The following is a 16643-nucleotide window of genomic DNA, read 5'->3' on the forward strand; positions in this document are numbered from 1 at the left end:
TTTCATGTGAATCGCAACTACATGAGCTGTAACTCTGTGTAGAAGGTATTGCAAACGTTTTAAAATAATTGCATACACACTTACTAGCCGTACAAGGCCCCTCATCTTTCCAGGCTGCGGTTTCTTACCTGCAAGACAGTTTATAATACTGACGTTGGTTCTGCCTCTCTCACGGGATCGTATAGAGACCTAAATGAGAAAAAAGTGAAAATTCTATGAGGGATTATTAAGTCATATTCAAGTTACAGTATTTTTTTTCCTTCGGTTAATGCACTCTTTTTATGTCCTTGGGAGGACGTAAGTTTCAGGACCAGTATTTTTAGAGTCCAGCTCTTTCTCTGCCCAAGAAACACTGACAAGGTCACATGCAGGCGATGTACGTAGGAAAATTAATGCTGTATTCTAGCAAATAATGGGCCAATGGCATATATATATATGACCTGCATCATTTTTAAGGGACTTAGAACCCTGAACGTGCCTCCTCTTTGCCGTAATTTTTGTATGATTTTTTATCGTTCACCTTCTCTAGTAATGGTTCCCTAGCACCCAGGGCCCACAAGCAGTGGCCGAGAGAGGAGCTGGCGCAGACAGGGCGGCCGCCCTCGGCACCTGCGCTCCCTGCTTAAGGATTCCGCCCGGATTCTGCCCAGGAGGACGCGCAGACAGGCACTGGGGAAATCAGCCCTGGCCCGGCTCGGCCCCACCCCAGGGCCGTGTGCTGACCCCCTGCCTGTCTCCCCTCCCGGCCTCCCGCCCCTCCTGCCCTCCGCTCCCCTGCCGCCGGTCTGCAAAGGCCTTCTGCTTGTTGACAGTCCAGGTCTCGGAGGCGGCTGACCCCTGCTCCCTGCGGGCCGCCCACCTAACAGCAGACGCCCCCTCCAGCCCCTGCCGGTCCCTTCTACACAAATTGTGAATGCCACCGGGAAATGACAGAGTGGGCCGATAGGAAGATATTTTTTCCTTCCATAGCACACCTCACGCCATAGGATTCTTCATTGTTGTTGAACTTGTCAGACGCTTATGAACTCATGGATAGTGAACATCTATAGAATTAAATGCATTTAGATGTGTTTATTGTTTTAAAATCATTATCTTGAATTCCTCATATTGTAGATATTTACTGGTGGAGGAAAAACTAAATTTGTGACAATTTTCAAATAGATAATACAGTTTATAAATGATTACACTGCTACTAAAAATGTTTCTATTTCTCATGGGTAAATGTTAAAATCTGAATCAGCCTTAAAAAATCCATTTTTGCACAAATGAAGCATGAAAGTGTTCTTCCTGTAAGTGCTTGATGAAACCCACAGGAAATCTTTCGTTACATTTTTCTCCCACTTGCGTTCAGCCAATAACTCCGGAGTGAACAAGCGGCAGATCACAGACCTCGTGGACCAGAGCATACAGATCAACGCGCATTGCTTTGTGGTCACAGCCGACAACCGCTACATCCTCATCTGCGGCTTCTGGGATAAGAGCTTCCGGGTCTACTCTACGGAAACAGGTACCCTTCCTGTTGAAACACCATGTTCTCTTCAAAATGCCTATCGTTACACCCAAAGCTGAATATGAAATCCTAATAAGGTAGGCATTTTTATCTTCAGTGCCAGGATCCAAGTTTAATGTTTACATCGTGAGTAAATAACGATCATCCCATCCAGTCGGAATGCCAGCACGGACCCTGAGTTCATAGGACAAAGGGGACTGTTTGCAAATCTAGTCAAAGACCTTAAACCTCCCCTTAGCCTGACCCAAGCCAGAAGAAAATTATCATGACGTTACCTTGTAAGTTCTTTTCCTAAAAGGCCCGAGTGATGGTCTTGCGTTCTTGCTCAGAAGCAACCGGGGAAGCCGGTCTGCAGCCAGACCTGAACCGCCTTACAAATTCGCGGGTCTGCGGGTCGCTCTTCACCTGTTCGTGGAAGCGGGGTCTCAAACCTGCCCTTTCTGTGTCTCAGGGAAGCTCACGCAGATCGTGTTTGGCCACTGGGATGTGGTCACGTGCCTGGCCCGGTCGGAGTCCTACATCGGCGGGGACTGCTACATCGTGTCGGGCTCTCGGGACGCCACCCTGCTGCTCTGGTACTGGAGCGGGCGCCACCACATCATAGGAGACAACCCGAACAGCAGTGAGTACGGCCCGGGGCCGGCCGGCCGGCCCGCCGCTTAGGCGCAGCTTTCCTAAGTTGTTCCCGAGGCGGGGAGGGTTGGAAAGCATCAGTGGCAGTTTCTGTGGAATGAAGCCACGTTCAAAGTATCAACGAGCGCAGCTGCCCTCCCTTTATCTCCCAACGTCCTGTCCTTCAGAAACGCCCTGCAGCGTCGGCCGCGTCCCGGCCCCCCGTGTGGGCCCGCCCGCTGGACGGACACCCCCCCCCCCCGGCACCGCCGCCGCCGAACGTCCGTAGGCTTCCTCTCCCCTCGCCCAGGGCCCTCCACTCACTCTGCGAGCGGTCAGGTGACTGTCCCCGTCTGTGCATTTAACAGGGACAGGTCCCGGGGAAGGCAAGAAAGTGAATAAGGGCGTCTCTGTGTGTGCGGCGGTCCCTAAGCGTTTTTATCCGACGGGTTGAGATATTCTGTAGGGACAAAGACAAAACAAAACCAAAACAAAAATCAGGACTCTAGAGTAAAGTAATTTCAGAAAATATCACATATACTGTCACGCACTATGAAGCTTGCAAAGTTTGCACAAATCGATCTGTTGATGTTCATTAAACCCCCTGTTTCTCAAACACCCTTTCCCGGGGAGCCCTTCTCAAGGGAGGGCAGCTGCTCGTGCGCAGAACCACGGTCCCGAGGACACGCGGACGTGTGCCGGGCATGTCCCTCTGCCCTCGAGGTCCCTGCTTCCCAGCAGAGTGACACACACAATAGGCGCTCAGGAAATGCCGTTGAACGGCTGGAGAGCTAGAGGCGAGGCGGCCGGGAAACCGCCCAGCCTTCGGTGTGCGTCCCCCTGCCCTGCCGGGCGGGCGGGGACGGTGGCTGGTTTCCGCAGCGCGCGGGCGGGAGGCCCTGTGTGGCCGGGCCGCTCGGGTGGCGATCCGCGCACCAGCCCCCGCTTGCCCGGCGCCCCAGGGAACCGAGGCGGGACTTCAGGGCATGTCTGTGGCCGCAGAGGGAAGCCTTTCCCCAGAACGCTGTGCATCTACCACTGAGATCGCGTGAGAATAGACGAGAAATGTACGAGGTGCCACGTTGCCACTGCGTGGCTGGAGGCTGCCCCCCACCCCCGGCCGCTGCGGCCTGTGAGGCGCCGGGGACGGAAACGGAGTCATCGGTCCACCTGCCCCTCCAGCGCCACCCGCCTGATCTCTCACACGTTTTGGCAGGAAAACGGAAAAAATGGCGAGTGGCCCTATCGTAGCACAGAACAGACGATAGCGGATAGATAGAAAGAACTAGATGACCAAGTGCTGTCTGGCGTTTTGTTCTGTTGCCCACGGCTAGAGTTGGGGAGCGGTGGAGGGAGAAACCAGAAGCGTGTTATGCAGTAAGTAATGTCTCTCAGTGTAGACACCGAATAAAAGACAGTAAGCGCATCACTCATTTCAGCCTCTGTTCTGGGTTGCGAACTAAGACGTGATACTGGTTTAAGGAAAAAAAATATTGAACCTCACTTATCTCCTACCAGTTCAAACAGTTAGCTACCCATCCTGCATTACAACAAACGCAATACTGTAAATACTAATACTCTAATCTCCTTATTGACTCTTTTTAAAAACCATATTCTTTAAAAAAAAACTTTATTTTTAGTGGAATTCTGGTGTAAGGCACTTGACCTACCAATTATGTCTTTATTATTCTTAAATATGTGTATTATCACATCATTTTATCTAAATGTATTTTCACATTTTTCCAAATTTTCTTTATGCCCATAGTAGTATAACATTCACTAGAAAAGCTGAATGAGTCTGTGTAGCATCTTCTACTTATATTAACAAAATTAGACATTGTTATAAAAAAATTTTAAACAGAAAACTGCTATAAATCTTAACTAATTAACATCTTCAAAATGAAGCTCAGAAATGAGTATGTTTCCCATAAAAGGATTTATTTCTTGAAAGCTATCATCTGGTAGCAGAGATACGGTATTTTATGTAAAGAATTTCAAAGAAAAATGTTAAATTATAGTAATTACCTGTGTTAGCTACTTTGTTTTACATTATTTTCTAATGTTCTTTTAAACTGAAAGATGGCTAACAATTTCCTATAGCTTCGGTCCATCAGTTAGCAAAGAAGTTAGATGCAGTAATATTTAGAGTGCTTAAAGTTCCTTATGACAGGAGCTATATAAGTAGAAAGGTTTATATTTATTCTTAATAACAAAATGGTGAATATTGTACCTGTTAAAATGCAGTATTTTATTTAAGCTTTAAAGAACATGATTAGTCCATTAAGAAGTTACAGCAGAATACAATCAATGCACATTTTTCAGTATTACCTCCATATATAAGGATTCATTTTTGCTCAAAAATCCTTGTCATCGATATGAACCTAAACCGCTTTCACAAAACCCTCCTTGTCGGGACGCACTGGACAGCAGTGCGGACATTGGGCATGGCTTTGTTGCGCTGTGACCTTCAGCCCGAGGGGTGGGGGTCGAACTGCTGTCCTAGGACGCACAGGGCGTGCGCCTGCCGTGCTAGCGAGGCGGCCAGCGCCGATCGAACGCCGGCTGTGCGCTGCTGGTCCCGCCCTAGCAGCGCGGGACGCTGTGGAGCGCCCCCCAACACACACACACTGCGGGGGTTTGTGGGAATCTGCGCTGCCCTGGCCCCAGAACCGCCCCGCTGTGCTGACAGTCGCAGACATGTTGCGGGGGCCATGAGCTGTCCTCAGAGGGTGTTTGGCATCATTGCTGCTTTGAGCAGTGGCCACGTGCTTGGCCTACCCTCGTGGGCGCAAAGGAACGACTGTGCACATCTGGCTCCAGCCCCTTGCTGTACGCCGTCACCGCAGCGAATCGCCGGTCATCAGCCCGGGGCTTCGATCACTCGCCCGATTTGCGACCCAGTCCGTTCGAGTGGCCAGGAGAGGCCGCACAGGCCGTCCGCCTCCCCCCCTTGCCCTTTGTGTGAAGGCGGGCACGGCGCCTGCGGAACCGGGTCCCGTGGGGGGCGGGCGCGGGCGCGACGTCGAGTCGTGCTCGCCATCCGAGAACTCACGATGAGACAGGAAAAGGTGTTTCTTCTGTTCCAGCTACCAACTCGGAGGTCAGAGAATGAGGTTTGACATGTCTTCTTTTTTTTCTTTAAGATTTTTTAATTTTTATTTTTAGAGAGGGGATGGGAGGGAGAGAGGGAGAGAAACATCCATGCGTGGTTGCCTCTCGCGCGCCCCCTGCTGGGACCTGCCCGCAACCCGGGCTTGCGCCCCGACTGGGCATCAAACCGGCGACCCTTTGGTTCGCAGGCTGGCGCTCAGTCCGCTGAGCCCCACCGGCCAGGGCTCGACATGTTTTTGGCGCCCGAATGCAGCGCTGTTCCACCCCACGGAGCTGGTTGAGTGTGAATTCTTACTAAAGCGTGTGGCGCAGCGCCCGTAGGTTTGGTGGGTCGTGCGCCTCCACCTGGACTTGAAGGCGGTAGCCCTGGCCCGAAACGTAACATCCCGGCAGCCGCTGGGACTCAGGGCTTGGTCTTGGTGGAGACACCGAATCGCTGTGCGTGTCAGAGGCCGATCGAGTTTCTGCAGCACAACCTCATAAGCCGACAGGACTCACCGACTCGCCCGCACGCGGCCGAGGAGAGTCCTCGCTTCCGGACAAGGGGGCAGAGTAGGTTTGCAGTTGTGAGTACGCGCAACACAGAGTTCTTTCTTGGGTTGTTATTTACCAATTACGTATCATTTATTTGCATTATTTGTCTGATTGTTATGGTCACTACTTCACATCCTTACTGGGGACTTGTCTGTTAGGCAGTGAGGACGGGTAACTTAACCCGCTTTTGCCCACCTTTGCACATTCATGCTCTTCTTGCATGGGCGCCATTTTTTAGCGGGTGACGCTATCAGTGCCACAGAGAAAAAGATGGGTGATGGCTGTGGGTTTTTTAGGTGTGGAAAAAGTGTGTGGCTTTATTGTGCCAAGTATATTGTAGTGACTAACTTAATCAGGTCAGAAAAAAGGTTTTTTCTGATTATTTAATCGTTTCAATGAATTTGAAACAACCAAGACAGCGAGGCTTTGTAAACAGATTATTGCAAAGAGCGTCAGGCCACAAAAGAATAAAGCAAGAGCTCCTTAGCATAGGGTACAAGTTAAGTTGTTTTATTAATATATTTTCCAATACCAGTAATCACGGTTACGCTTTCAAACTTATAACTGTGAAAGCGGAAAATGTCCCCAGAGGGATGACCTGGGCCCCCGCTCGATGACAGAATGGCAGGCGAGGGAGGGACAGAAGCCTCTGGAACAGACTTTCTTCCACGAACATGGAGACTCATTTGGAGGTGACAGGAATTAATTTGCGCGCTCTGATTGGGGCGGCCTCCCGCCTGCAGGAGAGGCGCATCGGCCGGGCCGCCTGTGCCCCCAGCCGCTTGTCTCCCCGCCAGGCAGGTGTCTGGACGTGGCCGCCTGTCCTCCCGAGTCCCCTCGCAATGTGTCACAGCTCGTCTCTGGCCCGTGTTCTTTAAGAGGATCAATGCTGTCCCTGTGGACTCCCCGGGGCCCCAGGTTGCATTGATCTGGGGACTTGGCAGTTCTCATTATGTGCCGTAGCTTCCAACAAGATAGTCACAAGAGGGACAAGTCGACATTGTTGTCTCTTCAGCAGACACTTCACGTGCAAGGGGGCCTCCGCTCTGGATCGATCTGCTCTGAGAGTCTGTGCTTTTAATGCTCACGCCCGATAGGAGGCGCTGTGTAGGGAGCTGGTTGATACACATAGAGGAGCTTTTAGAAATCATGGCAACAGGAAACTTGGAAAGAGAATTTACTGTTCATCTTTTTTAATCAAATCTACAATTATTTGCGTAATATATACAAGACCTTGGCATTGTGCTTTTTTTCATTTCGCTTCTTAAAAGCAAGTCTTCCGGCGATGCCTGCGCCCGTGCACACAGTGAGCGGCGAAGCCCGTTGAAAGGGCCCCATTGCACGCGCCTCGGCTCTGGTCCCGGACCCCGGGCCAGCACAGCCAGTCGCCAGACGCGGGCCGCCCCCCGCCCCCCGCCCCCTCGTTGTTTACAACCGGCCTTCTGCCCGGTGACCGCCCCCGGCCCCGCGCGCCGCTGGCGTGCTCAGAGGTGAACGTCAGTCCGCCTTCTCGTGGAGTATCCGAGGCTGTCGCGTGTGCGGGGCTCCCGGCCTCGCGGGGCTCTTGGGGGCCCCGCGCCATCCGGGCTCTCGAGCAGCTTTGCACGCGGCCTCGCAGCCCTCTGTCCGCCGGCCTGACCTTGGGAAGCCTCACAGGTCCCATGGCGGGGAGGGGGCTGGCTGGCTGCGTGCCACAGGGCCCTGCCTTCCCCTTCGGGGAACGAGGCTGTGAGGGTCTCTGGCCTGGGGCAGAAGCGGGATGAAAACAGGAGAGGGACCAATCTGTCCTCAGCATCTGCTTCCAGTCACAGAGCAGGCGGGCGGGGGCAGGTCCGGGTGCTATGTGAGCCCTGCTCCGTGGGAAGGACAGGTGGCTCGCGACGGTGGCTGTTCCGGGGAGGCGATGGTGGGAGCTGGGGCCAGCGTCGGGACTTCGAGGGAAGGGGTTTGCCCTGCGCAGCGCGGGTCGGGGGCGGGGGCGGGGTCGGGGGCGCTGGTGACTGTCACCTCTGAAGGAGGGCGGGAGGGAGCGGGCAGGCTCCGTCTGCCTTCCCTTTTCCACCGAGTGCCCTGGGCGCACGTAATGGAGCGAGGCCACATCGTGGGCCGTTTCACGTGGGACCATGTGGACGGGGAAAACGCGAGCCCAGCCCCCAGGCCTGGAGGCCGGAGGCCGGACCCCGGCCGCAGCCGCGCAGGTGGCCGAGGTCCCGGTGTCCTGACAAGAGACTCCCCACTGACTCCATCCTTCCGAGCCGCCCCAGCAAATGGTGCCGTCGTTTTAAAAAACAGACCTTGGAACCGAAGCAGCGATGAAGCGACAGTACCCACCGATTAACCCTCGCGCCCCAGGAGTTCGGCGCGGGACCCGCTGTGCCTGACGCAGGCGCGGGCCTGCTTCGGAAGGGTCAGCCTCTGCGGGCGGCTCTGCGGGGCTCCGCCGGGGCCACGGATGAAACCCGCCCACCGGGCTTCCCCGGAGGCTTGCCTCGGCGTCTGGCGACAGCACCGGCCGAGGCCTGGGAGCCCTGCGGGGCTGCCGCAAGGACCGAAGCCCCCGCGCGCGTCCGTGGCCCCAGGAACGAGGCCTCCAGTAAGGGCCCCGGGTCCCCTTCCCCTGGAACAGCCGCCCAAAAGCGGAGCCGCTCTCCCCGAAAGGGCTCTCCTGGCGCTGCTGCGTGGGGGGCCACCTCGGAAGCCCAGGCACCTGTCCCAGGACCCAGTTGGAACATGCGGAAAGGGCGCTGGATGGAAAAGAGACAGAGCTGGTCTGCGACACGCCGTGCCCTTTCGGCGCCCCCAGCCATGCGCCCTGGGCCGCCGGGCGGCGCTCTGTCCCCCAGCACCTCGTCCATCACGGGGCGCGCTCCCCGGTGCCTCCCCCGCACGGTGACCCTCGGCCGCGTCCATCAAGTGTGGGCTGACAGTGACAGAATATGCCCAGAGTCCGAGTGGCTGCCGGAGTATGTGACATCTGTCCCTGGCAGTGACATGAAAAATAGGAAATAAGCTCCCCTGGCTGCAGCCCCCCCAACTCCTGACCCTCGGAATGGCATTTTATCTCCTTTCCTCCTGTTTAAAAGGGGAACCCGAGCTTTGCGGGGCCCGAGCCACTGTCCCCAAACGGGGACGCTCTGCAGCAGATTCGAAGTGTCTGGGGAGACTGTGATGGAAGATGAAGTATTTTAAGCTTGCGAGGTCAGACACAAGCCTTCAAAAACTTATTGCCTGATAGAAAATACATGACGTACATAAGAAATATTTTAAAGATTTTCACACATTTTTTTCAGTCCGCTGCAATCGAGCTGCATTGCTTTTTATTCCTTCTGTAGCATATAAGGAAGAAGTTTGGGAGACTCTTTGACTGTATGTAAATTTTATTAAACATGTAATTTCAAGGTTCTTCGATTCACTAGTCTCTCCGAGATGAAATGAATCACTTAGAAAAATTAAGGATGATATTCCATATAAAATCCTACCAATCCTTAGTTTTTATTTCACCAGGGAACTCAGGACACCTTTGAAGGATAAGGTCCTAAGTTACGTAAATGTGTTTCAGACAAATCCAGGGTCGCTGACAATCACCAGCGATTCTCTGCCAACAGCACAGCCCCGCACATAAACGCAGAAAGATGAGCCACAGGCACAGGCTGCCAGCCGCCCCCACACACGACACCCACACTCCACCCGAGTCAGGGTTGCCGCAAAGGCAAAATCGAAGCTGACGGATCTCGGAAACGCACATAAAAGTGTGAGCAAGCCCTGAGGAGACCAAGACGGGTGGGTGCCTTGCTGGGAGGCAGACGCCGTTCTTGCGGGCCCAGGTGGCGGGGGCCGCCGTCGGCCCGTGCGGTGGTGGGTCTGCCGGGGAGCCAGGCCGGTGTGCAGGCTCCACCAAGAGACGCCGGGAATGCAGCGGCCAGGCGAGCAAAGCGCAGAGACGAGGGAACACAGAAACACAGAATTCGCGCCCGAGAGGCGCGCTGTGCTCAGCCGCTGGGATGCGAGAATGGGGGCCCTGAGGTGGCTGGCGAGGTTCTGTGGTTCCTGAGCTGGCGGGCGGGTACGAGAGAATTCTTTTATCCTCTCGATCTTACCCATCGTTACAAAGATTTACTATGTAACTTTTAAAAATGACTTCATTCTAAAAACAAAGGGACATCAGAGAGCTGTGTCGAAGCTGCCACCCTGGAAAGACTTCGTGAGCTCGGAGGAAGAAGCAAGTCCCCAGCGGGGTGTGTCTCACCCCCCAACACGGCGGCCTCCTCCGGGAGGGCCGAACTGCCATCGGCCGCGGCTCTGAGCGCGTCTTCCTGGGCCCCGCGGCCCTGACCGCAGAACACCGGCTTGATTCATTGGGCTTCCGTTTTAAATTTCCACGGCATAATTTTTCACAGCAAAGTGAAATTTCATCCTTATAACTGGTGGGGGAGAAACGCTAGAGCATCGTCAAAGCACAGACCTGAAGTCGGAAGTTTTTCAAAGCGCTTTCCCACCTCCCGCAAAGAGCCCCAGCCGCCGGGGGCGCAGAGCCCGGCTTGGGGGGCCGCCAGGGGCTCCAGGCGCGTAGCCGCTGCGGAGCCCGGCCCGACGCTCCTCTCCAAGGGGAAGAGGTGACGGCCCGTGACCGACGGTTTAAACCAGGGTGACGGCCAGCGACACGCACAGCGGCTTCGTCATCTCCAACACCGGCTCTCTGCCAAGCGGGCGTCGTAGAACCCACTCACCGAGGCTCCCAGGGTACACCGGCGGCGTGCGCCGAGCCAGCCGGGACCTTTTGAAGATGAAGGCGGGGGGAGAGGTGACGGACGACGCCAGCAGGTGCGGTGCTGTTCATGGACAACGGGGACCGTGGGCGCTGCAGGGCACTGGCCTCCGCCCGGCCTGGCTCGGCGGCCCGGCCCCACGTGCCACCGCTCGTGTTTCCCGCCCTTCTTTCTGACCGCGGCCCCCAGCGGGGGTGGCTCCCGTGCGTCTCTCTGGTCCTCGGTCACGGCCGCCGCGGGCTGGCTTTGCCCGTCTACCCCGGGGACGGCCGCAAGCCCACCCACGCTGGTCCCCCTGCTCGGTCCCCCTTCTCCGTACTTTGCACCCCGGGACTGCGGCGGCCCCCCTCCGCCCAGGCTGGCTGCCCGGGTCCGGTGAAACGGCGCAGACGCGGGGCCCTCGGCGCAGCCCACCCCCTCGCACGCCTCCACGCGGCTCTTTTGCCTGGTACTCCGACCGCCTCTGCATCCGTGTGCGGGCTCCGCGGTCCCTGCTGTGCTCCGTGCACCTGCCTTTGTTCTTCACGCTTGTCACCACGAAGTGCCTCCCGTGGCGGCCAGGCCGGGCTGTTTGTCACGTTCTCGCCCGTTCTAGGTTGCGCCGCGTATCTGTCCTCCCCTCCTAGGCCACGGGGGGAGGGCGCCTGCCACTAGGAGGTGTCTGTGCAGGTCTGGGGGCGCCCGGCGGTGGGAGCGCTCACGGCCACAGCTCGGCTGGGCTCCGGCCCCGGGTTCGAACCCGTCAGGCCGTAAGGGCTTGTGCAGCTGGCACCCCTGCGAAGCCTGGGCTCCTGGGCTGCCAAGCAGGGGTAAGAGCAGCCGGCACCTCCTCCGGCAGGGCCGCCCTCCCCCGAGAGGCGGCGGGTCCGCGCCCTGGCATCTAGGCATGTGTGCGATGCCCGCAACCTGGGAGGAGGGAGCAGCCGTCACCGCTTCCTGACGGGAGTGCGCCCCTTTGCTCGGCGCCCGGCCCCCGAAACACCCTGTGCATTGGGCAGCAGAGGGGGCCGTGACCGGCGCACGGCCACGCGCGGCCAGGGTGGCCCCTCACAAGCGCCAGCGGCTGGGACTGCCGACGCAGGGGGCTCACGGGCACTGTCTCCCGCAGGCGACTATCCGGCGCCCCGGGCCGTCCTCACGGGCCACGACCACGAAGTCGTCTGCGTGTCTGTCTGCGCAGAACTCGGACTCGTCATCAGCGGTGCTAAAGGTCAGAGAGGCTCCTTCCGCTCCTCCTGCCGCGGGTCTTTCCCAGGGCCTCACTCCCTGCCGCGCCCGGTGCACGACCGCGTCCCGGGCAGGCTCTCCGTGGGCCGGCGGGGCCGGGCACTCGCGGCTCTTCCGTTTGCTGCCAGCGCCCACCAGCGCCAACCCACGAAGAAGCTCGCATGCAATGTCGCATGCCCCCCGCGTGCCAGCCAGGCCCTGGGCGACGCAGCTGCGGCCCTTCCCGGGGCCCTTCCCGGGGGCGGTGGCCCGTAAGCCCGCGTGGAGGGTCAGGGGGAGGGGGAGGCGGGCCGGTGCTCCCGGGAAGGCAGGTTGCGGGCTCCACGTCGAGCCCGGGGCCCGCCGCCTACGCTGGCCCTTCGCCGCCTCCGTCGGCGGACGCGGGTCGCCAGGGTTGTTAGAGCGCGGAACACCCGGTCACTCAGGGACGCTGCCCTCTTCCCCTCAGACTGTCCGATAAAAAATGACACCAGCCCACACACAACAGCTGTTCGGTGGGAAGGCACCAAAATTGCATGCATTTTGGGGCCATATCAGCAAAAATATATTTTTGGTGTTGCCACAGAGCTTAGTCAGCTGATGTGCGCCCTGGGCTGGGAAAGGCTGGAAATCCTGACTGGGGCGGGGGTTTGGGGGGTTGCTGTGTGTGTTTTGTGGCAGCCGAGTTGTCCAGGGCAGAGCAGGAGACTTTGGTTCTAACTTGGGCACAGATTCCAGTTCTTTACGGGAAGAATCTGGGGCAGGAAGGACCCCAAACTTAGAGAAACTGACAGAAAACCAAAGGGGCCAGTGCAGACGCCCCAGGGGAAGGCGACACCCGGGCGGTGGGTCACAGGCGCAGCGGAGCCCCTGCCGTCCTCTAAGCAGGAGGACGAGGTGACGAGGCCGGGCTTGAGGGGCTTTTTACCAGCCGATGAGTCAGTTATTTTTATGACTCAGACTCCTAAATTGTTTATCGTATCAGCACAATTTCTACAGGCAGGGAAAAGACAGTGGCCGCAAATCAGTCGCTCGCTGTACCACCATTGTGCCCCCGCCTCGCTCCTTATTGATCTAAAGGACGAAGGCATTCCCCTAACTGGAATTACCTGATTAATCATCTTTATAGAAAAGGTAAAACTCATTTTTGATACGAATGTGTCTAGGTGGCACAGTGTTAGAATTTTGATCTACCAAACAAAATTAGCAATTGTTTTGATGATTCTCCTCAACTTTCAAGAAAATATTTTTAAAAACACATTACAAAAAAGCTTAGGCACATTCAGCCTTTTATCCTCACATCGTTGATGAACTGTACCCTTTTCTAATGAACACTGTCGCATGGAGGCAAAGGCCGAGTTTTCACCCAGATGAAAACGCTGGCGAAACGCGCGTCTTATTTGACGGCTCTCTGTGCCGTCCGCGCCGGCCCGGCCGCCGGCTTCCCTCTGCTGCGCTAACGTCCGGCTTCTGGCGGCGCCCCGAGCGGTGTCCGGGCGCGGAGTGCAGATCCGGGTGACCTGACATGTGGCTTGTCCCCCCAACGGCTCCGGCCGGCGCCCTCCCCCCACCCCGCCCGCAGAGGGCCCCTGCCTTGTGCACACGATCACCGGTGACCTGCTGAGAGCCCTGGAGGGCCCGGAGCGCTGCGCGTGCCCGCGCCTGATCTCCGTCTCCAGCGAGGGCCACTGCATCATCTGCTACGAGCGAGGGCGGTTCAGCAACTTCAGCATCAACGGGAAGCTCCTGGCCCAGATGGAGGTCAACGACTCGACGCGGGTAAGGAAACGGCGGCAGGTTTCTGTGACGGGGCTCCTAACAGGGTTTCCCTGGCAGCCAGAGCGCGCGTGCCGGGGGTAAAGGCATCTGCGTTCGTGCAATGGAGTCCTTGGACACACCCAGTGTCCGTTCATCCCCGGTGACTAACTCAGTGAGTCAGGCTCCGCAGACAATGGCTGTCGTTTGAGCGGAACTTAGACGCGCAAGGTGTTTCTTTGGCTCCTCGTATGGACGGCGGCGGCGGCGGCACTGCAAGCCCCGCCACTGCGAGCGAGTTTACTGTGAAGGAGTCGGGGCTTCGGAACCCGGGCCCGAGGCGGCCCACGCCGAACGCCCTCCCCTCACACCTGACTGTGACCGCCGGTTTATCATCAGGGACTGCGTGGAGACGCGCTTCTGCCCTTTGTTCTAGAAGCCTTCCCGCTGTCACTGCTCAGGGCGGGAGTCTGTCCGTGCGTCTCCCGTTCCCGTGGGATCAGCGCGATAGCGTTCTCTCTGGCACTTGGGTTACTTTGTTTATGTCCTAACTTTGCTGAATTCCACGCTGGAAGGCAGCCCCCGTGGGCCGGACGTCAGAGAACCGGGCAGACAGCGAAAAGGAGGCAGTGATCACGGGGGTGAGGGGCTGCGGGGGGGGCAAGGCGCCGGGGGAGGGGGGGCCTGTACCGGGTGCCTTTCAGCAGCGCCCGAGCGCCGTCTGGGAGGCACTGGCAGCCATGGTTGTTTCTCACCTTTTCCGAAGGCCGTTCTCCTGAGCAGCGATGGCCAGAACCTGGTGACCGGAGGGGACAATGGTGTGGTGGAGGTCTGGCAGGCCTGCGACTTCAAGCAGCTGTACATTTACCCCGGCTGCGACGCTGGCATCAGAGCCATGGACTTGTCCCATGACCAGAGGTGAGTCGCTGGATGGGGGGGCGGGGGCGGGGGCGGGGGGCGGGGGGAATGGCAGGTGACTAGGGGCTCCGGTGAGAGGAAACGGGCGAGAAAGAGCGGGCACATCCAGACCCGCCCGCTCACGGGGTCCCCCAGCGTCTCTGTCCCCGGGCCCCCGGCTGGCCGGGTGGGCAGGGGTGCACATCTGTCAGCAGGCGGGGGCCGCAGCGCGAGGCGCAGGCCCACCAGACACCCCGCTGCCCTGCGCCACCCCGCGGGGGGCCCACGGTGCGCCCTGGCGGCCTCGCTTAGGCATCACTCGGCTGCGTGGCTCTGCCGCGTTTCCCGAGGTTCCCAGAGACACTGCGGCCTTTTCCTGGGAAGAACGGACATGAGCATTAATCAATCAATATTATCGCTCCTTGTCCTCAGTTTGCAACAGGATTTTGCTGTTTCCTAAAATTCACCCTGGGTTTATTGTAGGGTGGAAAGAAAATTTCGAATGTAAAGTCTTAAAATTCCTAAATTTTAAAAATAAAGTAACACTATGTAAGTTTCATACGGTGGCGCCCAAGCAGGCTTACAGCTGTGAGTATGCAGAACGGCCCGTTCTGGTACGATTATTTATTGTTTCTGGTGTTATTTTCCTACAATTTCTGCCCTGCCCTGCGTTTCACAGAAAAATGAAACGCATCTACGGCCATACCACCCTGAACGCGCCCAATCTCGTCTGATCTCGGAAGCTAAGCAGGGTTGGGCCTGGTTACTAGTTGGATGGGAGAAAAATGAAACGCTTATTAACCAGCTTATTTAAACTCTATGTCTATCTTTATGAGAACATTATTGGTTTTTACAATATTATAAATATTAAGACTTATGTAATAAATTTGGCAAAGCATATTTATAATACGGTAAAGTGGCACTGAAGTCACCCAGGAAAACGAGGCAATGTCACTTAGCTTGGGGAAGGGGAAGTTCACCTGCAGCACAGCCTGCTGCTCAAGGAGGCCGAGCCGGTTATTCTGAGCGCTCTGTGCCGCTGCCGTCCGTATCCGGATCAACAGGAGCGGCTTCGGGGTAGTTAGTAGTATGCCCGGGGCTGTTTCTATGTAAGGTAGTCCGTGTTCCCAAGTAGCTGGACCGTCATTCTCCGGAACCCTTGCTGCGCGGCCTGTGCCCCTTCCCGTCTGCCGCCGCCATGAGAGACGCACACACAACACGCCCGTAACCAGACGACGGACCCCAAAGCTCCCACGGGCCTGCTCCTGGCGTGGAGGGGAGCAGGGGCCGATCGACAGACCAGCAGCCGGGGAGCGGGGGCCGGGGTGGGGGGGAACAGCCGGGCCAAGTCCCGGCCACCGGAGCCGCCACGGGAGGGAGGGAAGGAGGGAGGGAGGGAGCCCATCGAGCCCCGGTGCCTCCGCCCCCACTCCCCTCCCGCAACAGCCCTGTTTTATGACCCTTGCCCCATGGAGCTGGGGCACGTGCCCACGAGTGTAAGCCCATAGGCAAGCGTGTGTTGAGGGTGCGCACCCCCCAGCGTGCTTACCGGGTGAGGTGTCCCATGCGAAGTGACACTTGGCTTGGCCATTCAGGAGCATGTGGGGGTGACCCAGCCTCCGCCTCCACCCGCCTCCGGGGCGCAGGGCTGAGACGCGGCGCACCCGCAGCTCCCGCGGGCACCTAGTGTGTGGCAGGCGCCGCGCAGCCCTCGCGCCCCGCTCACCCCGTCCCTGCTCTTCCAGGACGCTGATCACCGGCATGGCTTCCGGCAGCATCGTCGCCTTCAACATCGATTTCAACCGGTGGCACTACGAGCACCAGAACAGATACTGAAGACCAGGGCAGGACCGGGAGCCGCGGCGGCGCCAGGGCACAGGCGCCGCGGAAAGGCAGCCCCTCGGGTGGGAAGCCACCCCCGACCGCCCCCCGCACACCCGTCGCGCCGGCAGCCGTTGTCCGCCCGCCCCCGCGCCACCCTGCCGCCGCCGCCGCCGCCACGCAAGCTTCTATCATGTAAAGTATACGAATTAGGAAACGTTTTGGTAATTATTTCACATATTGTTGTCCATTGAGTAAAGGTAGACGGACGCGTCAGAAGAGACTGAGGAACCTTGTGTCCCGTTGTGGCAAAGTTGGAGCGTTGAACCGAACCTGCGTCCCATTTCCCGCCTCTTTTCAAGCTGAGAAAAAGAAACAAAAACATGTTTGATACTTTGTACATCAGATGCATCTTATTTAAAGGGATACTT

The 16643-nt window shown here is 57.4% G+C and overlaps 1 protein-coding gene across 4 annotated transcripts in view; it reads left to right on the forward strand.

Moving 5' to 3' along the window:
• Positions 1-16318, forward strand: part of NBEA (neurobeachin) — a 482091-nt gene extending 465773 nt beyond the window's left edge. For 3 of the 4 annotated variants that reach the window (XM_054586547.1, XM_054586548.1, XM_054586550.1), the window contains 6 exons: positions 1352-1507; positions 1962-2132; positions 11642-11743; positions 13322-13518; positions 14261-14412; positions 16137-16318. In XM_054586547.1, the coding sequence (XP_054442522.1) occupies positions 1352-1507; positions 1962-2132; positions 11642-11743; positions 13322-13518; positions 14261-14412; positions 16137-16227 (869 nt within the window). In that variant the 3' untranslated portion in view covers positions 16228-16318. The remainder of the gene's footprint in view (positions 1-1351; positions 1508-1961; positions 2133-11641; positions 11744-13321; positions 13519-14260; positions 14413-16136) is intronic. The other variant, XM_054586549.1, reaches the window with a different exon arrangement.
• The last annotated feature ends 325 nt before the right edge of the window (positions 16319-16643 follow it).

Source organism: Pteronotus mesoamericanus, unplaced genomic scaffold, assembly GCF_021234165.1.
Source record: "Pteronotus mesoamericanus isolate MK-2021 breed Mesoamerican mustached bat unplaced genomic scaffold, CSHL_Meso_final contig_94, whole genome shotgun sequence".
Classification (NCBI taxonomy): domain Eukaryota; kingdom Metazoa; phylum Chordata; class Mammalia; order Chiroptera; family Mormoopidae; genus Pteronotus; species Pteronotus mesoamericanus.